The 26,537-nt window shown below is 33.6% G+C and overlaps 1 protein-coding gene across 1 annotated transcript; it reads left to right on the top strand.

Annotated features, from left to right (window-relative positions):
* The first annotated feature begins 2,861 nt into the window (after positions 1–2,861).
* Positions 2,862–25,687, top strand: LOC118746229 (protein rogdi-like). Its single transcript, XM_036480058.1, has 7 exons — positions 2,862–2,895; positions 22,436–22,601; positions 22,713–22,916; positions 22,981–23,138; positions 23,200–23,320; positions 23,368–23,577; positions 24,976–25,687. The coding sequence occupies exons 1-7, from the start codon at positions 2,885–2,887 to the stop codon at positions 25,042–25,044; spliced, it is 939 nt and encodes a 312-aa protein (XP_036335951.1). The 5' UTR covers positions 2,862–2,884; the 3' UTR covers positions 25,045–25,687.
* Positions 25,688–26,537: the final 850 nt, after the last annotated feature.

Genomic DNA, 26,537 nt, shown 5'->3' with positions numbered 1-26,537 from the left:
TACCTACATCCGTATTAGAACTTACTTAAAACATATTAAAGAAAAGTGCGAAAGGCAAAGAAAAAATCCCGGAGGTACTTCTGTGATAACTTGGAGGGAACAAACAAGTTGGGAAAGCTAAAGAAATACCTAACCTAGATTGCAAGCATGCCACACCTTATACGTAAGAGTTGGGTGGATTGTACAAATTCAAGTAAGGAGTCGTTAGAAGGCCTGGTCAATACCAACTTTCTGTGTCGCTTGGACTCCACAAACCTCGACAGCTGGAGAGATATAGCGGGTTGCACCCCGCAAAACGTTATAATTTTATCCTTAGTAGAAGGGGAAATCAATAGTTTTGAACCTCACAAATCTCCAGGAGTCGACGGAATATTTCCAGCCTTGCTCCAAAGTTGTATCATGGCTGAAGTCGATATTTTTTATTATTAGAGGCTGGGCTATGCGCCGGTACTATGGAGAGAATAGAGGGTTGTTTTTATAACCAAGGCAGGCAAGAACAACCCAGTTTCCTCAAAGGAGTATACACCCATAAGGCTAACCTCATTCCTCCTATGAACGCTGCAAAAAATTCTTGACACAAACGATGCCAAAAAATTCATAAGTACCAGAACAGATTATATGCCACCTTGCTTTAATTGGGAACGAAGGTTTCGTGCAAGGATTGAGGAGGAGGAATGGAGCAAGGGAATAAAACCTAGCCGGATATCCCTCGGTATTTTCACGGACGGCTCTAACTGCCAGGAGCTGGACGCCAGGAGACAGTAGGGTTACTTTACCATTGCAACATATTTCAAGCAGAGGTTATCGCTATGAGGACACTTATACGTAGACAGTCAGGCGGCAATTAAGCATTTACCTCTTTTAGTATTTAATCTACAAACGTCCTTCGCAGCCGGGAAGCCATTGACAGACTGGATGATAGATGATAGTGCCAAGAGCGCTACCAGTCTGACTGTCAAACAGACAAGCAAAATTCATAGACCCCACCAATAATTGCATAACGAAATAGACGACATTATGACTAGGCCACTCGGGGCTGGATGGAATGAGTTAACGACCTGCAAAACCGCAAACATTATTTGCGAAAACAGCGAAACCAACCACACGCCCTTCTTATTACGGCATCCAGGAAATAGTATAGTGTTGCCACCGCATCGCTTACTGGACATATCCTGCTGGCTGCTCATGCACAAATAATGGGCATCGCTAACGTGGACAGGTGCCGGAAATGTCGTTAGCGGCAGACCAAAGAAACCTTAGAGCATCGTTTATGTCGATGTTTCGCACAGTCCAAAACACGACACAGTTCTAGAAGTTAGGAGGTATCTCAAATGTAGAGTACTACTGAAATTTGCAAAACCCGTTGACATCTTTTAACGTCTAAAATCTAACTTCAACTGGCAACACTAAACACCTATCTTTAACTTAACCTAACCTTAAACCTTTGGTAAGTTACGGAGACCCCAATGGATGCATTTGTGGTTTGGTGGAACAGAACTTTCTATCAATATTTTAGGAAACTCTGGTAACTCAACTAAAAAACACGAACGCTGTACGCTTTACGGGTGCTCTAAAGCTCCTTACTTCTGTGCGCTATTCCGAACGTACTGCTTAACCTACAGTCACTTAATGTCTTTATCCGCGGAGAAGCCCTTAAGGGCACTTATAGGCCTGGTACATACAATGTAGAGTGAGGGAAAAATTGCTTGAGGCAAACATCTTAGCGAAAGTATAATTTCAATGCCACAGGATGACTAGCACTGGCTTTGCTACAATGTTGACTTCCTGGACTTACATGTTGTAGAATCTTTACTTATGGCTCCAAAACTGGCATGGGGTAAAGGCCTGAAGTCTATATCAAAGGTAACGGGTAAAAACTTGGTTTTCACTCGTTAACTGACCATTTGACTGAAGAAAGCTGATGCCAGGTATTTCTCCGTACTCGACCAGTTATGGCACTCTCACAAGCGGCCACCGAAGCCACCGGCGGAAACAGGTAGTCTTCGCCAGGCTGCAACTACACAAAACTCATCTGGCTGCATAGATATGCCGTTACATCTACATACCTGTTTTTCTTTTGATTTAATAATGATCTTAATACAGTTAATTACAGCTTTTTATGCGAGCTTTCACATACTACGTTTGAAAAGCTACATATGTATATACATACATATTTATATGAGTCCATAAACATGAATGTGTGTAAAGAGCCTATTGAAAAATGTCTCTCTTAACTATTGAACATTTTTCGAGTAAGTACAGTTCTGTGTGTGATAAAAGTCTTATCACGCGGGAAACTTTGGCTCATTTGAAGCGCGAATCGGTTAGCTAATTGCAGTGAAATAAATTTGGTGGCTAGTTGATTGACTCTTGCTTAGTTGGCCATGCAGTGGTTTCTATTGAGTCGTTGTCTTCACGTCGTCTTCTCCAACTGTCCCCCATCAACCAATCTTCGCGACGAAACATTCTCGTGTACACGGACACCTATAGAGCGGTTAAGTTCTTCGTCGTTTCATTGGGCCGTTTACTCTCTCAGCTTAGCTTGCACGCTCACTGCGGGACTTTTGCCTGGTTCTTCAACGGTTTTTTGCGATCGTCACTATGTAGAAGCTTTGCCGTAACTCATTTCAATTCGTTGCAATCAGTTGCTTAATTCATTTAGTACACTTTGGACATTCCGTGATCACAGCCGTTGCGAGCTTATCATATACTCGTAAGCGTTAGCGCTTTTTGTTGTCGATCGGTAGTATTTCTGCGGTTCAATAGACCTGTAGCGATTGAAAATCAATTTTACGTGCTCGTTTCCCACGATTTTTGTTTAGGTTTAGACACCTAATAAATTACAAAAATTGCAAAAAAATAACAAACCAAAGCAGTGTTCATCATGCCACAAAGGTACGCGCTAACATAATAAATAACAGTGATTAAATAACTTTCAGAAATTCTTGGACTACCCGTAGTGAGTCACAGTGTGATTTATAAAGAGGTCTTTCCCCAAATCACATGAAGCTTTTCTTACAAATGTCTGTTAGAATTTTTCAAATAGATACATACATACATATTTGTATATGTGCCTCCATATCTGTGTACTATGTATGTGTGTATGTACATAAGTGGATTTCTAACGCATCTTTTTTACACAAACAAGTGTGTTATTCACACGAATTCGTGTTTTCAAATATGCATACCTACTGACATATATACATATGTACATTAGGCTGGCTCACGTAAAAAGTTTCTGCTTGTCCATGAGCATCATAAACCTTTCTCTTTTGTTGCCCCTTCTTGAGATGAAGCGCGTTGAAAATTCCTGTAAACTCACCACGGCCTTTCGAAAAACAAAAGTCTTTCGTAAAAAATGTTTCATTCTGGCAACTATACTGAAAGCTCCTTTTTGACTTTCGAAAGACTAATTTAAGACTCTGCTAACGAGGCGGTCTTAGCGTTATTTTGTATGTCTTTTAGCAATAGTCTTTTAAAAAATAAATGAAGTTAACAAAAATATAAATATTACTTTCTAAATCAATAAAAACTTAAAATTAAAAGAAAATTTAATGAAAAATAAAAATATGAATGAATTAGTTAAATAACTAATTAATTAGAAACAACTATAAAAAATTAATACATAATATAAGTTGCTAAAAGTTAATTGAAGCAAAAAAATTGTTTCTTTTTAAAAATCCTAAAATCTTAACAATCTTAAAATTAATGAATATTAATGAATAAAAAGAAGAATAAATCAATAAAATATGTTCTTAAAAATTAAATTTAATTAAAATAATATTCTTCCCTTTAAAACAATAAAATTTAAATTAAAACAAAATAAAATTAAAATGAAATGAAAGAAAAGAATGAGCTAAAAAAGCAAAAGGTGTTTTTAGAAGTTAAACAAAACACAAAATATTTTTCTTTTTTAAAACAATCAAATCAGGAAATTAAATAAAAAGAAGAAGAAAATCAATAAAAATAATATAATAAAGTAATAAAATTAAATTAAGCTCTAAAAAAAAGAAAACAAAATTTAATTAAAAAAAATCTGCGAATGGTTCGATAAGCAAAATCTTTCAAACTACTTTCTTTCAATTTACTTACAAAAGACTTTCAACCATCTTATTGCGAATTTCCATTAGGCACTGACATTTTTTGGGTCGAAATAGATTAATTTATCGAAAGGGTTAAAAGAATTATTGAAAAATCTTTAGCTCAAATAACTTGCATTCACATACATACATATTTATCTTTTCGTAGGCCGTTTTCTTGGAAAAAAGTTTCCGATATAATTTTGCGGCAGATTGAAAGGCCTTTCAAACGCGATCAGCTTTACATTTTATAATTTTCTTGTGGAAGCAGAACCGATTTTTTTTTTTGTATGGAGCGTGAGGCGGTTTAATGTACACATATACATACACACTACATCGCTACTACAGATTGTTATAAACATTCTGAGAACACTTGTTAGCAATTTTCGTATGTAGGTATGTAGTATAATGCATTGCCAAAAGTATTTTAAGAAAGTACCGGATATTTCAAATTACAAACCACATCGGTAAAAATGCTGGACTCAATCTTTCTATTCAAATACGAATACATTGCACAGTTTTACAAACATTTGATCATATACATATGAATGCTTGAGTTTCTAAGTATACATGCATATGTATGTATGAATGGATATACATATATATTTGAAACGCTTGTGACTACGCTAGACATCAACCAATATCGGCAAATAACTAATTCACGGTCTTCCTATCACAAACTGGCATATTTACTTTTTGTTTATACATAGTTGTTGTGTATTTAGCTGACTTTAAGTATGTATGTATGTAAGTGGCTTTTCTTAACAAAAATATTGTCAGCTTGGACAGAAAAGAAAAGAAGATACACATGTATGTACATATTAATATATGTATGTATGTAAATATATTTTAATAAATTATGTACCCTAATCAGATTTTTAATTTTCAGTGTCTAATAAATTATCCAAACTCAAACACAATCGATTATGGCAGCTAAATTTATTAATTTACTTAAGTATTATACGTATGTATTTCTTTGTGACAAACATGACTACTACCTAGAACAAGTGCAAATACTTAGTAGTACAGATGTAAGTATGTGCATATTTAAATAGATTGTTTTTATGAAGACAAGCATTGAAAGCCCAGCTGACATTGTGAAACTTCAACCCCAAACCGATACCTTCATATTTATGTCGTTCCACTCCCAATATTACTGCCCATTATTTTGTGGGAAGATTGTTTGATCACAAAGCTCTACGCCATTTCTAGCCCATATCAGCAGATCATTAAAGTTGAATTCATCTGGACTTTACCCGCTGTATCTCCGTTTGCTTCAGAACCATCCTTTGCAGCTACTTATAATATATGTATGGAAATAGATCCATCTGTGTTTAACATTGTTCCGGTATTCCTGCCATATACATATATATCTAGAGATATGGTGATCTGTTGGACTTAATTTCCAATGACTTCACTCCATGTCAGCCAGTATTTGGAAGCATTCTTGTAAGCGCCTCATAAACCACTGATACGGAGACCAAAAAACTTCCAAAAATTGCCTCTATCCTTTGCAAAGTTACGCAAGTTTTTCATAACTATTGTACTAAGTTCCTTCTCCTTTTGATATGGCCATTATATGTGTGGGCAGCCTGGCTATCGTATGCCCGTTTCATTTCAAAGCGCATACATGTCGTCATTCCATCTTCCTGCAGGCAGAGTACACGAGAGCCCAGTTTGCGTACATATAGTCATGAGAAAAATAATAGGAACACGACATATTAACCAGTTTTGGTAATTTTTAATTTATTAGTGTGTTTATTATTTGTTTTTTTTTTTCTTTATAAAATAATAAAGCTCGTTTGTAGAAAAGTTAGAGAAATTAAACAAACTTTTTATTTAGAGTTTTTAGAAAAAATTTAAGTACGCAGTTTTATAGGCCCTTAAGTGGTTAAGAAATCGATAATTGATATTTTTGCTGACGGTGTCACGCATTTTCTTTCATATCAATTCTTAGCTAGAACTTAATGGGCTATAAAACTATATACTTAGATTTCTAAAAATGGTTTATAAAATGTTTTTTGTTAATATAAATTATTTTGAACCTTTCTAATTTTTCTACAAAGTTTGAATTTGGACTTATATGGTTTTTGTAAGGTGCTGAACTGTATTTTTATAAAAAAAAGAATAAAAATAAAAAAAGTAACAAGTAAAGTTCGGGTGAAACCGAAATTTATATACCCGGCGCAGGTATCAAATATCGTCGTTACAACTATCTCTGAACTACCTTTGCAAGATAAGTAGGGGTCTTTACCTACTTCTTTCAAACGTTTTCGATAATATGCAGAGTTAGACTCAATGATATAATTGAACCTAGTTAGGTACAAATCGATTAAGTGGGCTTCGCCCAACTCCTAAAAGTCTATAGCAGTCTTATTTATTGTTAGGAGATTGTTGTAACTATTAACTTGGAATAAATTAGCGTCCTCAATTATTGAAATATCGGAGTTTTCGTATTTGTGAAATTTACCGTTATACGGGGAGCGGGTGTAATTTTGGTCCGATTTGAATAATTTTCAACAAATTGCTTTTCCGTACCAAGGTTATTAAGTGCACCGAGTTTGATGGTTATAAGTGGGCGGCGCCACGCCCATTTTCCAAAAGTTTATAATATTCTTATTTTCTACTAAGTGGTTATTGCAACCATCGATTCTAAGTGAATTAGCTCCAGAAGTTACGGATTTATAGCAGTTTTTGTGTTTCTGAGGTAGGTGGGCGTGTATATTGCCCGATTTCAAAGATTTTCAACAGATTTCTTAGCTAGACCCTACCCAAGCCTCGTACCGAGTTCGGTAAGGATTGGTGAAGTGGCTACTGAAATACAGCATTTCATAATAAGTGGGCGGGGTCACGCCCATTTTCTAAAAATTTCATAACAATATTATTTTTATTTTTTATCTTTTATCACAATTCTACCCCAAATACTAATTTTCAATAATTTGCTTCTAATATTTACTGAAATATCGCAGTTTTTACATTTTTCGAAAATACCGTTATATGGAAAGTAGGCGTGTTTACAGTCCGATTTCGCCCATTTTCAATACCAACCTACCTTGTAGGGCAACCTACATAACAAATTTCGTTGAGATATCTCAATTTTTGCTCGAGTTATCCAGTACACGAACGGACGGACGGACGGACAGACAGACATGGCTTAATCGAATTTTCTTTCTCGATTCGTTTTGGCTGTTACAAACAACCGTTATTCGAACAAAGTTATAATAGCCTTGTGAACAAGTGCGCTCGGGTATAAAAGCTGCCATAACTGGTCAAAATGTCCTGTTCGTATTATTTTCCACATGACTGTATATTCATCTGACCGAATCGGGCTTGACAGCTGGTATATGCGCTTAACGAGCTCTTCGTCGCTGGATTTAAACAACATCACAGACGGTATACCGTCGCGATATGATGTCTTTTCTGCTTTATTAGTGCTCTTCTCAACTCGTCTTGGCTGAAAGGTGGGACGTGAGGATCGTCTCTATGCATCGGGCAGGGCTCTTCGTCATCAAATGCGCCACCTGCGTCGCCATTGAGCAGTGTTCAGAAGTATTTTCTCCTAATCTCGAATGTTTTCCGGACTTCTGTTACCGGTTTTTCATTTTCCTGCCTTCGTCTCAAATCCTTCGCACTCGCGTCCTTCTTTCTCTGCCTTCCTGTAATAAGTAATTAAAATATGTAGTATGTTATATGTACATACTTTTGTAATTTACGTAATAAGTACAGTTTTTTTTTTGCGCATCCAAAGATAAGGTGGACACAGTCGAGTGTAACGAAATTAAACTGAGGCTTGGCGCAGAAAAAATCATCAATGTTTTAAAATAAGAACCACATTAAAGACTGTGCATACATACATATGTACATCTGTTTGTATTTATTTATGTATTTACGTTTATTTTCAGTCTTAAATTTCACTTTACGCTTTTGCACCAAATTTTGTTTTGGAGCTTCCATTAAATGTAAACAAGTAAAATGCGTTCGATAAACAAAGCCGAGACTTTTTGTATCACATGTTTTCCAGGTCAGTTTAAGAATTTGTCACAATTTTTGTTTTTGTTAATTGCTACACACCCAAAGTTGATAGATATGTATTTACGTATGTATGTTTGTACATTTATTTCATTTCATTTATTTAAAACATAAGTACAATAACACTTGCATACTTAAATGCATATACAAATAAGAATACATATGTATGTATGTACATATGTATGTATACACTCATTTATGTATGTATGTACATATGTATGTAGCTGTGTGTAAACCTTACAGTGTACTCATTGCAATTGAGGTTACCAAGCTTGGCTTTAGCACAGAAATTCAGTGTGTCTAAAAGTTTTGGTAAGTGAGCAAATGGTGCAATCTAAATATGGAAACCGTAATTCGCGACTACACGTGCCTACACATACTTATGTACATACATACATATACCTTTGTGGTCAGCTGATTAAGTTGAGAGAGATTTTGACCAGTTTTGGCTATTTTTTTTTGTTTATTTACTGTTTCGATTACGCCGTTACGTTAACAATTACGCCCAAAAATTTTTAAATTTTTATTCAGAATTTTTAGAAAAATTTCGGGCATACGGTTCTATAGCTCATTGAATTTTATAAGGTTAAAGCGCAAACTTCAAGACGCTAGAAAGTCGGCTTGATTTTTAATAATTTCTAACAAACATTTTGGGTTGAGTTCAACGTTGTTTCTCAATAGTACCTGAAGTGGATGATCATAGCGTTCTTTGTATGAAAATAGGACTGTTTCTCGAATTGAGAAAATGCTAGTTATCTAATTGAAATAGTAAAATCACTTACACCTTTTGATTGAAACGACATACATAGATGGATTAAAATAATATTTTTTTTTATTACTTCATTTGTATTATGTAGTTAAGCAGAATCGTATTACAATATTTCACCTCACAGTACACAGTCCGACAGTAATTTTGCCACTCGATTCACTTGGCGGTTTGATTTCTTTGAAGATACTTTGAAGCTTATTTACTTTTTGTTGGTAATTTTCCTCTTTATGTACATACATACATAGATTTAGTTTTTCACTTGATAATTAAAAATTTATTTCTCTATCACTTTTTACGTATCTGCGCGTCGGTTAGACATGATTTGTAGAATGATGTTGGATATCAACTTGAGAACTATAAATTTCTTCAAGGTTGGAGAAATAGTTTTTTGGTGTTTGTTGGGTTTGTTTTGCTGACGGTGCAAGGCATTTTCTTCCATATATAAAAGAAATTGTCGAGCATACTCTATGTGGAAGAAAATGCACAATACCCTAAGCCAAAAAAATTATAAACAATCAATGCGATGTCCGAGCGTCTTGAAATTTTTCTATAAATTCGAAATAAAAAGCTTAAAATTTTTCGGTGCAATTGCTAAGGTTTATTGAATTTTTATAATTTTTGTACGAAGTTTAAAACTTAGATTTATGTGGTGCTGGTTGAATAATCGCCAAAACTGGTCAAACTGTCACTTAACTTAATCAGCGACCACAAGTGTATATACTTTTAAATACTGACGTACTTACATAATGCGTACATACATACATACATACCTAAAAATATATCTACGTATAAACATAACTTGGTGGGGCAAATCAGAGGAATTCAAAGAAATCTTAAGCGTAGATAATTGAAAGAATGTAAATCAAACTGATAGAGACTAGCTATATGTAGTTCCGCTAGTGCTAAAGCTTCATCGACTTAAACTACGCACATACATATGCCCATATATATATATATATCTATATACATACATACGAGTACCAGCGTTATTTGCGGATTGCGGTTCTGTGTTCTTGAAATGAGTATTTCCTACTGTAGGTAGAAAAATTCGCACGTAATTTAGTACGTACGTACAGTCTCCTCGGGCTTATTTATTTCACCCCTGCCAGCAATTGGAAGAAAATTTTTCCGCCTATCGCCGCGATGTCACTTCTTCGTCATTATTGGAAGTGATCAGTCAGATTTACTGGAAATCGATCCCATACTCGGTTCTCTGACTATTTACAGGGCAAAAAAGAGAGTAGATAAGGTTCTCTCTATGTCAGAAGTTACCAGTTTTAGTCCGAAGATTTTTTGCTGGTAAATTCTGGTTAATGTGTCAAACAATCAGCTGTAGTGTGTTTGGCAACCAAATTGTAAACAAAAGAAAAGTGCATTCTGCTAATTCTTGTTGAAAAGTATTTAGTTACTTCTTTAAATGGATTCTTATGAGTATGAAAGTATTTTTGGTTATTTATTTACACGTGTGAGCTGAGCGTGTTTACATACAAAATAAGCAAAAATTTACAAGCAAAATTTTGAGGTTATGTTGAATTTGACAGAAGTTACCATTTTTTTTACTAGAAAGCGATCCCATACTTTTCAATGTTACTCTCTCGCTCTGAGCGAATTTTTATTTTTTGTCAGTTTTAATAATTTTAGTCCGAGGAATAAGGGATTGCACCTATAGCTGACAGTAATGTCGAAAAATGTAAACAAAGAAATTAACCCTTTGTTATGCATTTATCATATTTGATAAAAATCAATGGCCCGTAGCTATAGTCTAAATAAAGTCAACTCCTAACGCTAAAAGCAGCTTTTAGACATAACTTTCAATGGGATATCTGTCAAAAAAGCTGCTTTTAACTTTGGGATTCGACTTTATTTTGACTATAACTACGGGCCAATATCTTTGAAATGAAAGTTTTTGTAAATATGAAAATATTTAAAAACTCATTTGAATAAGCTTCATTTTAGGCTTTGCATTTTCATTTTAATGCAAAAGTGGAAATGCATACTTACACAAAATTAAACACTAAATAAATGAAACATATTCTTTTATAAAACCGTTTTTGCAATTTTCTTGCTTTTACTAGCCCAATGTTTTTTTGAGCATTTATTTTTTTATTCAATTACTTAATCTTAAAGTATATTGGTCATTAAACAAAAGTTGGGTTCTTCTAAATTTACATCAGACTCAATGTCACGGATGGGACATGCTTCACTGTTGAATTATTCTTATCTAACTAAGTGGAAACGAAAATGCAATTGTGGTAAACATTTGCAATGAATTTTTAACATTAGGTAAGAAACACGAATCACAACTTCAACTTCTGTAATTAAATATAAAAACTTGTAGCTTTTTTGTCACGGGTGGGACAAGACCAATACTGCCTAATAATAACTCATAATATAGACAAAGCACTCACACAATTTAGTATAAAACACAATTTTATTAAAAGCAGGTGAGTTCTACTATATATTTTTCTTACCAAACACTTGAATTATGAATTCCAAATTGTTTGAGAGTACTTTCAACACCATCTTATTACTTTCAACTCTCTCAAAAAATTTACTCAGAACTTGATGTCAAAACGTAAAAAAAGGTAATAAAAATGCATTTAAACCTTTGATTTGTTATTTTTTGGTTGATTCAAGATTTTTACAAATGTCTTATCCACACATTTGTTTATTTTATAACGAAAAAAGATTTTTACACTGAGGTTCAGTTTTCCATGGAACATTCCAAACATATTTTTATTTCCGCCTTTTTTTTTTGATTTTTCAATTAAAGTGCAAAAAATCATCCGTTGGATCAGATCTTTTCCTGAGCCTGCCCTTAGATGAGAATGAAGACAACATGTAGTCGATTCACTGATTTAGACAGAGTTTAGAAAGCTGCTACAACAGTGAAAGATTTTCGTTCGGGTTTCCTTTTATGTTTAGCTCCCTATTATATGTATGTATGTTATGGAGTCGATCAGGTCTGTAACGATCTTTAACTTGCAGTTAGTGTTAACCGGACATTGAGTAACCGGCCCTAAGTGTAATTTTTTATTACACAGGCGTACGATGAACGCGAAAATGTAACATTGCCACTACTGTAAACTCCTGAGACCACTCTGGCATTTGTGCATATATAAATACATACATACATATATAGAAACTGCGTCAATGACAACCTCACTGGTTACAGATGTTGAAATGTGAAGAAGATATGTATGCATATTAGGGTGGTCCAAAAACGCATGTGGGGGGAAAAAGTAAAGTCGGAATTTTTATGTTCTCACCCCCTAGGATTGTTTTATACCAAAAAAGGATACTCTTATTTTTCATTTTGAAATCAAAAAATATTTAGAGGTCGCTCAAAGCGTCCAAAGCTTTTCATGTATTTTATATGAGGAAAAAAACAACTTTTCGTAGAAATGGAATAGAATAGTTAAAAATCAATATATTTTTACCAGAAAGCTCTGTTTATCTGCAGGAGATTCCCAATTGTTTATTTAACCATTTTTCAGCGCAACTATAATTTATAAGTCCGCCAAAAACCTACAAAAGCCCCGAAAAATGCAATGGGGCGACCAATAAAATATCGTTAGTATTAAAACATGGTTAGTTATACAATTAGGTAATATTATTGAAAGTCTCCTGAAGAGAACCAGAGTTTTCCGAACGAAAAATATTGATTTTCAAGAATTCTATACCATTTCTACGAGGAGTTTTATTTTACCCATATAAAAATACATGGAAAACTTTTTGGACCACCCTAATGTACATATATTCCTACATAGGTATTAAAATTTGGGTCTTATTCTCACAGTAAGATATTTGACGCCGGGCTTAAATTTTTCGAAACCTTATTGCGATTCTCATGATAATTTAATATTCATTGTACGATCAAATGTTTTTTAATATATGGCTTAACGGATGAGCCAAGTAAATATGCGGCATGCTTTGTGAACTGTAGTCATAAAAGTTTGGCTTACACACCTATGAATATACGTGAATGTACATATGGTATGTATATGCAGTAAATGTCGCGTCTTTTTAAAGGCTAATTTACCGGCATTCTGGCTGCTGTCTTTATAATTCCGTATATGACTAAAAGTTTTTGTATAAGAATGAGTTTATAAGTATAAGCTTTTATAAATATAGCTTAAATCGGAGGTGCTTCCATGCCGGCCAATCGGGAATGGCTGTACAAAAGAATGCTTTCGTTATACAAATAACCTCATTGTATGTTTGTAGTGGCCTTTTGAGATCTTACCGCAGTGAAATAAATTTTTTGGCTACAAAAAATTAGCACTTCAACTAACACTTCAAAATTTAGATTAGAAATTAGATCGGCTACATTGCCATGAGATAACAGCGAGTAGGTAGTTACATATGTCAAGAGGTAGGGGTGTAAAAAATCGTCTTCTGTTTTTTGATAACTTGACTGGAATTTGGTTTTCTGAAAATTTTCTGCTTTCCTCTTTGCTGAGCTTATATAACTGAAAACCAATCTTACCTTGACGAAAGTAAGCGACCAAATTAAGGTTTGTTGGCAATAGTGGTAAGTGAAAAATTCACACAAACGCTGTGCGAAGTTATGAGGAAAAACAAGGTGGGTGAAATAAGAGGTCGAGTGATAATGGTCTTGAAGAAAGCCCGATCAAAGCGGATCTAGCACCATATACATATGTGTATAAATACTAGAAATTATAAGGTTTGGACTTATGCTGGATAAGAAACTGGATACTGCACACATTTGAACATGTTTTCAATACTATTGTCTTCAGGCCTATACAATGTAGTGGTCTATTTTAACTAAGAAATCAACCAGCCTCCCACTACAAAAGGTGCAAAGAACGGCTCCACTATGGCCAGTAGCAATGAGCCTGCTACTAAATATATATGCAACATCATAGACATCTGGAAATGCAGAGCTCGCTCAGTGCTGCTACAAGACTGCGAAAATTATCCAGCTGGAGAGTGTATTACTGTGGTGACACCTCAATTCGAATTAGACTTCATTGGGTATATAGTGGAAATCCCAGGCAGGGATCAATAGGCCTAGGAAGTGGAGGGCCCTTCAAATTTATGGGCGAAGCGATTAGGATTACAACAGTCCCAGACCATTCCAGTGAGGTTGTTCACGCTTGCCTGGTTATCCGGTTATATGGTTATATTTTTTATTCAGTTTACAACAATAAAATATACCCTGATAACCAGGCAAGTGTGAACAACAACAGCAAGCTGCCAACAGGCAAGGGATATAGCAAACAATAATAATAATAATATATAATAACAGATTGGCACTTACACATTAGCGTGGGCCGAAAATCCGCTTATTTAGAATTTTGATTGGTAATAGCAAAAATATGGTTCATTATGCTTTAAAAAAAAATCTGTGTGGAATTTGGAATTTTTTGCTCAACATCCTAGGCTCGCCCAAGTCCATCAAAGTTCAATATGCTCAAAAAATAAAAATTAATAAACAAATTAATTAACAAATTTTTTTACTAAAACTGTACAAATCTTCTAAAGTATTAGTCCCACAGAATTTGGTATATGGACCTTTTTTGTAGAGAACCGAAGTTAGCTAAGAAAAAATTGTTTTTAGTACTTGAACTTTGATGGACTTGGGCGAGCCTAGGATATTGACCAAAAATTTTAACACTTCACAAAGATACTTTTTAGAGCATAATGATGATGCTATTACCAATCAAAATTCTAAAAAAGCGGATTTTCGGCCCACGCTATTACACCTATGTTATGTTAGTATTTGGCCGAGCTTCTCCTCCGATTTGGGGCGTGCGCCTTGATGTTGTCGCACAAACGGGAGGGACCTACAGTTTTACGCCGAACGGCGATTGAATTTTGACGAGAAACTGTTTTTCATGGTAGAAATGCACTCGGAGGTTTGTTGTGGGAATTGATAGGATAAAACCCACACTTCAGTTTCGCCCGAACTTTGCCTTTTTAAGTTGTTATTTATTCTAATACGATTTTGTGTGGTGATCTAAGCTTTCTGCGTATATTCTGCCAGAGAAACGGAATGAAGCATAAAGCATCTTAATAAAAGTATTAAAAACTTGCAATTTGTCTTAAACCAAAAAAAGCGGTATTAAAACCTTTTGGTTAAAAATATTCATACATACATATGTACGTACGTATGTACATACATATAGAAGTGTATGTATCATTTGCACATACTTATCTACGTACTTATGTATGTACATTAGGGTGGTCCAAAAACAGTAAACTCGGAATTGTAATGCTCTCACCCCCTAGGATTGTTCTATATCGGAAAAAAGTATACCCCTATTTTTTATTTTGAAATCAAAAAATATTTAGAGGTCGCTTAAAGCGCTCAAAGTTTTCCATGCATTTTTATATGGGGAAAAATAACTTTTCGTAGAAATGGTATAGAATTCTTGAAAACCAATATTTTTCGATCGGAAAACTCTGGTTCTCTTCAGGAGACTTTCAGTAATAAGACCCAATTGTTTATTTAACCATTTTTTAATACTAACGATTTTTTATTGGTCCTCCCATTGAATTTTTCGGGGTTTTTGTGGGTTTTTGGCGGCCTATAAATTAAAGTTGCGATGAAAAAATGGTTAAATAAAAACTTGAGTATTATTATTGGGAATCTGCTGCAGACAAATAAATTTTTTTCGGTATAGAACAATCCTAGGGGGTGAGAGCATAAAAATTCCGACTTTACTTTTCCACGTGTATTTTTGGACCACCCTAATGTATATACAACATTGATTGATATGAAAGTTATTAAAATTTTATTTCGGCAATACGATAATTAAAATTGTAGGTACGTATCTAAGTAATTGATGGCTGTGATTGATTTGACTAATAGTCAGTCGATTGAGATTTTGCTCTTAGCCGTTCTACATATATATATATATATATATATAGACATATATATATACATATATATAGACTGACCCAAGAATATATGGAAAAAAGTTTGTTAGCAAATTTTGATAGCATGCCCTCTATATTTGTGCCTTTTAGCTCAGATAGCATATATATGAAGTTTTATGACCGTGCCGACTTTTAGTTGAAGATTTAGTTAATAACTTGAATTATGGCTACCAAATACCATATTTGAATGTATTTTTAGTAAATCTGCATCTTTAAATTTTTAATAGGACAGCAGGATTTCTCCCGAGGACATCGAAAAAATTAATCAATGGAAAAAGTGGCACAGTGGCTTTGAAAAGGTGTATTACAAGGCTGCAAAACGATATGTTTTCTGATCGAATAATTTCTGCAAATCCTGTAGGATAAGAGCCTTTGATGAACATTAAATTTTTATATTAAACTTTTCTAACAAATTCCTTTCCTCCTTTAAAAAATGCCTTTCATAATATTAAGTAAACAACATAAATTGTTTTAGTGTTTGACATGTCCTCTCGGGTTGATTAAGGAATAAATGTGGCAGTATTAATTAAAAAAATTTAAAAACATCCCTAGGGCCAAATTCTCAAAGTCTGGTTAAGACTAACTACAGGTTAAACATCGTTATCCGGTCCTTATATGTTAAGGAGTCGATCACGTCGATAACGATTTTCGCCTGCAGCTAGTGTTAACCAGAGATTGAGAACCAGTTTATTCTGATAACTTTGACTGCAAGTCGGCACGGGTTCGCGTTGTCCGAATTGCATAAAATTTTATTCGGATAGTTTTTAAGACAATATAAATAAAATGAGTTTTTTGGGACAGTCTAATATACATATATGCATACATTGCATACACTGTATTAGAACAAATCACTGATTTTAATCGGGTCGACTTGTTCTGCTCCTCTAATCTGAAGGAACGATTTGTGGAAGACATAATGGGTGCATCAACATTTGGTTGTATAGGAATAATGAATATATCGTCACCCAACAAATTTAAACTTTCCTGCTTCCATGAAAAAATATGTATTTTCGGAAAGTAGAGAAGCAGAGTAACCGTATTTTGCCGATTTTCTAGATCAAGTCATTGTGGTTGTTCACACTTGCCTGGTTATCAGGTTATCTGGTTAAAAATTATTATTCTGTAGTGTATTTTATTGTTGTAAACTGAATAAAAATATAACCACATAACCAGATAACCTGATAACCAGACAAGCGTGAACAACCCCATTGACAGTTTCTATGGCGAAAAACTAACCTTAATAACCCCTAGGCTAAATCGGTCAAAAGACCTTATGATTTTTAACATTATTAAAGCTCGTATCTACGGGTTTTGGAGTTGCTGATTAAGAATCTGAAGTTAGTTTTACGAATTCAAAATGACGGATGGATTTTTAAAAAACTTCCAGATTTTTCTTTGAGTCGCTGATTACAAAACTAAAATTGGTTTTCAATCATAATCATAATGACGGAAAAAATGTGCCGGATGGATTTTTAAGAAATTTTAAAATTTTTATGAAATTTGATGTCCAAAGGTTTCTTGAGTCGCTAATAACAAAACTAAATTAAGTTTTTAAAACTTCAAAACGGGGTATACAATATGGTGAATATGAAAACTGAAATTTGCGATTTCTTAGTGCGGTTGATTAAGAATCTGAAATCGGTGGGGATAGCTACAAAACTGAAACCACAATTGGAGAAATAGAAAAAAATTATCTAGTTTGTGATAAAATTCTTAAAAAAAAATCAGTTTTGTATTTAGGACTCAGAGAATCTTTTTTGTCTAATGAAAAAATGTCTCGGACGGTATACATTAGCGTGGGCCGAAAATCTGCTTTTATAGAATTTTGATTGGTAATAGCAAAAAACTGGTTCATTATGCTCTAAAAACAATGTGTGTTAAAGATTAAAATTTTTGGTCAATATTTTAGGCTCGCCCAAGTCCATAAAAGTTCAATGTGCTCAAAAAATAAAAATTGATAAATACATTAATTAATATTTTTTTTTTTTAATAAAATTGCAAGCATCTTCGAAGGTATTATACCTACATAATTTGGTATATAGAATCGAAGTAAGCTAAATAAAAATTTTTTAGCACTTGAACTTTGATGGACTTGGGCGAGCCTAAGATAATGAACCATATTTTTGATATTACCAATCAAACTTCTAAAAAAACGGATTTTCTAACCAAAGTTGGGAAATAAAATCCCTTTACTTGAATGCTTCATCGGCGGTGTGGTTGGGCTTTTGTATCCAACGCCATTTTCATATTTTTTCGAATAAATATAAATTTGTACTTTATGATATCGGATTTAGCCTTTCAACGAAACGTGTGTGCTTTTTTTCTGCCCGTGAGTGTAAATATCACATCTAGAGCTTTCTTTCGTTAGGTGACTTAGTGTAGTGAAATTTCACAAAATACATATTTTCAAAACTTACAGACCCCCTTAATTCCGGTTTTGTAGAAAATTTAGCTCTAATTCTCAATGAGTATGAAATTAGCTCTTAAACACTCATTCAGTTTTGGGCTTTGTTGTATTCCGATAGTAATGTGCAGTAGGTTTTTACGACAAATACTGTTGTGGTACACTTTAACCTCTGCATCCCTGCCTAATGAGGACTTTTTAGACATTTCCGCACGGGGGGATAAAAAAAAAACCATATATACATATTTAGAAGTTAGAGGGTTGAATATTCCACAAAAATTCTACCCGCAGGATTTTACATAGAACTGCTGTATATGTATATCCGATGTCCAAAAAGTGAGTAGATATCACTTGGATTTCTTCTATACGGACATACACATATGTATGTACCTACATATTTTTTACATCCGCTCTACTCGAACTCGTGTTCGTAACCTTGCTATTTTGGAAAAAGTCAAGTCGATATACGATGAGTCAGGCAAAGGCGATAATACATCTTAAGTGATTATGACAATATGCGCACTTGGCTATTCATAAGTGGACTTATTATTCTGGGCCCGAATTAGGAAATTTAACATAGCATAATCAGTAATTAAAGCATAAGTGTAGAGTTCTTATCTTCACGATTAAATATGCATGTATTATATTTCCCTGATTATTAGATATACAAAACGTACCTTCCCAATAAACCCTTGGGTTGGAGGTCAAGCGTACCAAAACCCATTCTCAAAAAAAGGCAAATTTTTGAAAAAAAAAGTAATTTGAGTTGCCCACTTGAGAAAAGCTGGATATACCTTAATTTGAATTAAAACTTTATTCAACGTTTAATCAAATGTTGGAGAAAAATTTTGTACACGCACTTGAGAATCAAGAATTTGTCAAAGTTGAGAAAAAAATTGGCGAAGGATTTGCTTTGTGCATATTAAGTTATACGAATATAACAACGGTATTACCTAAGTCACATAGTCACATGAACTTGGAATTTGGTATGTGGACATATGTATATACATATTGGAGGTGTTTAGAGTAAAGTATATAAAAATGAGTTTGTAAAAGGGGGATAAATATGTACTCGTCTATTATATCACTTGGATATTTAAAACTGTGTTTTTTTTTAACCTTACAGTATTTAGCCCATTTTGAAATCGTTTTCTTTTGATCCCGTGATGCTGTTAAACGAAAAATGTTCATCCGTTATGAATAAAACTTTTTCCGAAATAAACATTCTACCGGAAAAGTGCAGCTTTACTAAAACAGCTAAGCGATTGGGCAGCTAAACGGAATGTACCGTAGCAGACTTATTTTAATTTAAAAATTCTATCGTTGCCTTCATCCACCTAATTTTAATAATGAAACAAGATTTGTAGTACAGAAAATTATGACAAATATATAGTAGTTGGAGCACGATAAAGCTAAAAGTATGGTTCATAGGGATGCTTTGGAAAAAAAAAAATAGTTTGTCTCCTTTAATTTATGCTGAACTTAATATTTGACTACTGTTTTATATTTTCGTTTGTTTACCCCGAACAACGTCGGGTGCTCTGCTAGTTAATTATAATCAGAAACAATCATGATTACTTACCAGGTACGGAAAATAATCAATATTTTTTAAACAGTCGTCAAAAAAATCAACCAGCTGTAATTGTCGTAAAGCAATTTTAACTCTACTCACGTATTTGGGTTCGTACGTCGTACTAAAATTTTCAATGATTTTTATATTTCGAGTTTAACCAATAAAGACTAAAAATAATAATTAATATTTGAAATTTATTTTTTCACTCAAAGAAAATGATTATTACTTGATTTTTATTTTTTCGATCAAAAAATAATGATTATTTTATGATTTTTATTTTTTCGCTTAAATATAATTATTATTTTAGAATATTCATTTAACATGTATAAATATACGCCAATCGGTATTGTAGGTTCATCAAAAGCCAAAGAAACTGATGATTTCCGAAGAATCGATCATGCTATTAACAGTTTTATAAATAAAACTCAGCTTGTCATCTACAATCACACCAAGGTCTCTTATTGTCTTAACGAGTTTGTACACTCTGGCCATTCAGCACGTATATGACTGCACATTTATTAATATTTAGAGAGAGCTTTTTTAATACACATCAGCTCTCAAATTCGCGTATATCCTGCTGAAGTTCAATAACGTCCTGTTCACCGGCTATTTTTCGAAATCGAATCTTCAGATCGTCTGCGTAGAGCAAATACTCCCATCTGAACCTTTTGCCATCGTACTCCGCTGGCAAATTGAGTTTTATTTTTTCACTTAAGATTAATGATGATTAAAAAACTCATAAGCTATACCAGCTTGATTTCCGATGTATTCTTTTTAGAAATAGCTACACCCTAATAAGAGGGGTAAGTCCCAAAGTTTGCAGGCGGGGATGGAAAATAATCATAATTTTTTATATTTTAACCAAAAAAATAAACAAGTTGTAATCGACGTAAAACAATTTTAACTATACTCACGTATATGTGTTTGTGCGTCCTACTGTAATTTACAATGATTTTAATTTTTCGAGTAAAACAAATAAAGATTAAAAATAATAATTAATGTCAAAGTTTTATTTTTTCGCTCAAAGGAAATTATTAACACTTGATTTTTATTTTTTCGATCAACGATAATAATTATTAATTTTTTATCTTTTAATTAAGAATAATGATCATTCAAAAAACTCAAAAGCTACATCAGCCTGATTTTTGGCGTATTTTTTTCAGAGGCAGCGACACCCTAATAAAAGGAATACGTCCCAAAATTTTCAGGTCAAAACTTCAGTTGCTTACGTCTGTATTTGAATTTTATGAATAGTCATTCTATTTAAGTGAAAAAATAAAACTCTATAATAATTATTATCTCTGAGCGAAAAAGTAAAAATAAAAAAATAATTATTGCCGATGAGCGAAAAAAAACTTAATGATAATAATTTTTTATATTTTATTTAATTGGAAAAATAAAATTCAATAATAATTATTATCTCTGGCCGAAAAAAATGGAAAAAATAATAATTATTTGTGATCGTAAAAAATAAAATCAAATAATAGTTACTTCCGTTGAGCGAAAAAATAAAACTCGGTGAAAAAAATAAAAATCATAAAATAATTGCAAGTCAAAATTTCAGTTGGGTGCGTCTGTATGACCTTTTAAATTTTATAAATAACAGAGCCAACAAAACTGGAATTTTTTTTTTGCGTGGCAAATGTTAAAGCCGTTTTTGGTAGATTTTTTGTGCTGATTAAGAATCCGTCAGCACAAAGTTTCTATCTGCTCCAGATTTTGAGAAAAATTAGGTAAAATTGTCAAAAAAAAAACGCGATTTTTGTAAGATATGCGAGGCTCTAGAAAAGAAACCAATGGTAAGACAACCTTCCATTAGGCTTAGATTATTGTCAGAACTCTCGGCTACTATCCCTGAAAATACCATTCCTGCACCTTGATCTGATGGTCACTTACAGTCATTTAATAAAACAAAAAGATATAAAACCTTCCACTTAGGCTTTAATTAAGGATGGAACTTTCGATGACCAGCCCTGCAACTTGAACAGGAAAAACAGGTTTTGGAAAAAATATTTTGTTTTCAGTAGCACAATTTTCCAGTATTTTTTATTGTTTAATAAATGATTATTGGGTACTATCTTTTCAAGGTACAGGGATGGTATTATAAGGAATGGTGGTCGAGAGTTCTGGCTTTAATTTAAGCCGAAGACGGTTGTGTCACATTTTGTTTCTTTGCTAGGGATTCGCAAATACTGCAAAAAACGTAATTTTTTGACACTCTGACCTCGTTTTTCTCAAAATCTGGGGCTGACGGAAACTCTGTACTTACGGATTTTTACTCAGGGTGTTGTGGAATAAGGCTAAATAATAATTATTATCTCGGAGCGAAAAAATATATATAACAAAAAATCATTATTTCTGCCCGAGAAAATAAAAATCAAATAATAATTAATTCAGTTGAGCGAAAAAATATAATATTTATTATTATTTCCTAGCGAAAAATTAAAAATTAAAAAATCACTATTTTAGTCATAATGAATAACGTCCCTGTTATTAACCGTTAAAAAATATTTGGAAGTAATCATAAATAATTAATAAAATAAAAAAAACTCATCAAAAAGGCATTTGCAACTCGTTTCTACAATTATTTCCGCTTTTTAATTATTTCGGACTTTTAATTTAATTAATCAATATTATTTTTGATTTTTCTTGAAATTAATTTTTAAATTTCGTAGCAGTTGGTATTTCACTCGAAATGGCTACACGAAACGAAAGCCACAGCGTCATCTACCGACATTACCTGACTGTTTGCTGCCAGCTGATAGCCACTACAAAAACAATGCCAAAAGCAGCTGGCAACGTCAAAAGATGGACGCTGAGAAGGAGGAAGCCAGGAATTTGGTAATTATATTGCACGGGAAATACTTTAATGAACTCATAGAAAATATCACAAAAATTCATCAAGTTGCATTTATTATGTTGTATTAATTTGTTTTTTTTTTGCATTTGTAGCAGGTGGAGTTCGAGTGGGTTCTGCGCGAAGAGGTGCATTCGATATTAAAACAATTGAGGAAAATATTAGTGGAGTGTGCTCATCTCTTCCCCGTTCCACTGTATGCCAATGAGGGTAAAAAGACTGAAAAGTATATTATGACTGTGGCACCAGAAAAGCTTCGTGCCATTGTCACGTTAACTGGAGATAGCATCACACATGCGGTAAATAAGAAAAATGTAGAAAATTGTGTACTTTCATAGGTATCATTGAATGCATGTTTTGTAGGACATAAGCTTTAAGCTGGCGCGCCCACCACATCACCAACAGAAAACGTGCATTAACCAAGACTCACCATGGAAGCTGCAGCAGGTACAGGATGCAGCAAACCACCTTCAACAGGCAATTAATCACATCGATGATGTAGATGCCACCTATCATTTTAAGTGAATGAGCGAGAAGTTGCTACAATTATTTCTGAATTAATTCCTGTATGCTATTTTGTAGAACGTCTGACGAAGTAATGAATGTTGTTGGGAACATACTAGAGGCGCTTCAACGCGCACGAACAAGTTTGGTTATACCGAAAAAGAAACCAATAGCTGATTTGATTAAAAGTCGCAATATGGTTAGTTGATACAGCTTATAAGACTTTATTTAAAATTTTTGTTTTAGAAATCACTGGCCCCCAATTTGTCCGAAGACTTAGCCGTCAGCTTTTATCTGCAAAGTCAAAAGCTAATTATGGCTGTATATCAACTCATCACTGTGCAGGGGACAATGCGTTTTGACTCATACCAGGCTGAGGCGACCGTGCAATGGCTGAACGACGTAATGCCCGTACTCTGCGCCGGTCTGAAACTCTGCCAACAACTTAAAGACAAGGTGAATTTTTTTTTATGTTCTGCAAACGCATGCATTTCCAGTACCAATTCACTAATAATAGAAAAAAAAAACTGATAGACTAGCTTACATCTATGATCATTTGAGGCGTTGGTATCGATATGCATATCAACTAACAAAAAGCTTGGAAAAATTCTCTTTGTTGAGTTGCCGTTATATACATACATTATTCGTATCATACCTTGGTACTTACTAACATGATAACTGCGAAGGTCAGAAGTTATTGATGTTGTTGTTGAAGCGGCTTGCTGTTGATAATCTTCATTGCTTTAAAATGAAATAACTTGCCACTTACATATCGTCGTTTAAAGTGCAAAACCGCGTATCGAAAAAATGCAAAACCGCGTATGTGAAGTTGTAGAAATCATTTTCTAGAGTGTAAAAACACTCACATTTCAAAATGGTTCTCTTTTTTATAAAGCAATCGTATTTCTGGCTAGTATATTTCAGCACGAATGGTTTAAGGATTGAGCCAAGAGTTTGTGTGAGCAAATCCAATTTTTGGCAGCCGATATACGTATACATGGGTCTTGCTAATTTTTCTGTGTAAATTATTACTTTTTACCTTAATGATTGCCTACCAACATCGAAAAGCATCTGCAAATCAAAGACGACTTCAAATACACATATCCGTCGATTTAATCTCAATAGGAGCATTAACATAGCAAAGTAATGTGGAAATGGAAAGTACTGATTAGACAATTTTTGTTATATTGGAACAGTTTTACATATCAGAATTTAACTGTTTTCGATTGAATAGATTTAACCATCGTTTTTGTTGCAACCAAATACGAATTCCCCAAAGATTTTTTGGGGAATGATGCTGAGCTGAGGGTCCTTGGCCAGATATCAATCTGGATCGTTACGGTTACGTAGATCGTACCATCGTTGGTTTCCTCAGTTAGACTACGAAACGTTATATCGAATAGGGAGCAATTAAATTGACAGCTTGAAACTTAAAATTCTTACATTTAAGCGCTCAACACGCATATAGACGAACAGCAGTAAATATTGTCATTTTTGTGACTGTCAATCAGATAGATGATAGTGATCAATCTTAAAAACTTTATGGAATTGATCTTATTTATCAATATGTAATCCAGCTTACCAAGTTTCAAATACAGTCCTAAATAGGCTTTCATTTATTTATTTGCCTTCATATTTACAAGAGCTGCGCTTTTATCGTCTCTGCCACAAACTACCGCATCTTTCTGTTGATTAATTTGCCGGTTAAAAGCTTTTCCATCCAATTACCGTTCATAAACCCAACTTTTTATTAAAAGAGCTCCTGCTAATTGGTTACCATAGCCTAATTAAATTTATAAGAATCTTTGAATTTTAATTATTTTAAACGTATACGTGTTTTATGTTTTCTTACAGATATCTGTGTTCTCCGTGTACAAGGATTTTACTGTGGAGTCCCGTTCACCTTCTGCGCTTTCATACTGAGGCAGTGACATCTATCCTAAATTAATAAATGCAGCAGCAGAGCATTAAAAGCATTACAAATCGCACAAATTAATTTACTCCTCAGTTATTTTTTTAAACTCGGTTGCTTCTTAAAATGTTATGTTATTGTTTGTACGAAAGCGTTCGAACGTTTTTATGCATTTATTTGATACAATTATGTACACGAAATTATTAAGAAGGAAACGCGTTCACACTCAAAATTACTTGCACCGTTACTCAGACAATGCCCTAAATATATTCCTATTCCTAGAGTCCATAGAATGGAACCCATATAAAATGGCATTGTTAGCTTAGTTAAGAAATAATTATGCAATTTAATAGATAAAAAAATACCTTCATATACCTACATGCATTCGTATATTAAATGTATGATTTTAGCTATATCTTTAATTTAGCATATTTTTTATTTTAGTTTGATTATTTCGGAATCTACTTATATATTTATACCGTGACAGTACTTACAATTTACTCGCCGTCTAGATTTTTATACAGAAAATTTATAAAAACTAGATGTAAAATTACCATTAATGCCTTTTCTGCTTGAAAAGCTCTAAAGAAAAAAAAAGAAAACGAATAAAGTTGCCTTTGTACTCAGCTTTAACGGTCGAAAATATGTATTACACGCCTGTTTTATTATTTTGTAGTTCTAATGAGAGTAGGAAGTAGTTTTTTAGTATTCTAGGCACCCAGATAATTCTTTTAGCGGAGGTTGGAATATAAATTAGAATTCGAAAAATTGACAATCAGCCTCATTGCGTAAGTCATAAATTTGGCTAAATTGTATGACTCGACAACATTGGCATTGTCTACTGTCGTGCTGAAATAAGTAAACGACTTATTACTATTACTAGTTGTAATAGTGGCTGCAGCGCTACTTGCTACTAAGTTCACAAGATATCGGACCGTAATATTTTTTGGCAGACTTCCTTGTCCTTAATAACATTTTTGGCTATATTTTTTCTCAGTCTTAACATTTTCACGTGGCGAGCTCCATAATTTTTTGCCACTTTTCCTATGGTCCCGCGTTGCTGCAGTAAATCAATTATTTACATTAATGTTTCCTGATTAACCATACTATTTACTGCCAATCACTTCTTGAATAAATTACGAAAATACAGAAAAATGTCATCTGACTTCCAACTAAGTAAAAGATAACTGTAAAATGCAAAACTGAGAGTGAGTACAAAATTGTAACATTGGCCTTAATTTACATTTTTGCCTGCTGGTTTTATTATTGTTGTTAGATTGACTTCAAATCTTTATGAGAGAGGGAATATAAGGGAGAATAAGAATATACAACAAAAGTATGAAAGCCGTTAGAAGTTGGAAAGATAGCGGTGGCTGAAATAAAAAGTGTTACACCATGTTACAGTTTTGCTCGTTACTGTAGGTAATCAAAAGCTCCCCAGGATTTCACTCAAATGACTTTTGAATAGAGCACGACATGTTCGCCTTTTATCGATATGCATTTA

This window comes from Rhagoletis pomonella, unplaced genomic scaffold (genome assembly GCF_013731165.1).
Source record: "Rhagoletis pomonella isolate Grant_MI unplaced genomic scaffold, Rhpom_1.0 Rhpom_scaffold_00010, whole genome shotgun sequence".
NCBI classification, from domain to species: domain Eukaryota; kingdom Metazoa; phylum Arthropoda; class Insecta; order Diptera; family Tephritidae; genus Rhagoletis; species Rhagoletis pomonella.
Note: the sequence above shows the minus strand (reverse complement) of the source record. Positions and strands in the feature narration are given on the sequence as shown.

Bases quoted from the DNA above. Each gene is read 5' to 3' on its own strand.
- LOC118746229 (XM_036480058.1), top strand. The intron at 23,139-23,199 runs GTGAATGAGCGA...GCTATTTTGTAG, and splicing joins GATGCCACCTATCATTTTAA to AACGTCTGACGAAGTAATGA. The intron at 23,321-23,367 runs GTTAGTTGATAC...TTTTTGTTTTAG, and splicing joins TGATTAAAAGTCGCAATATG to AAATCACTGGCCCCCAATTT.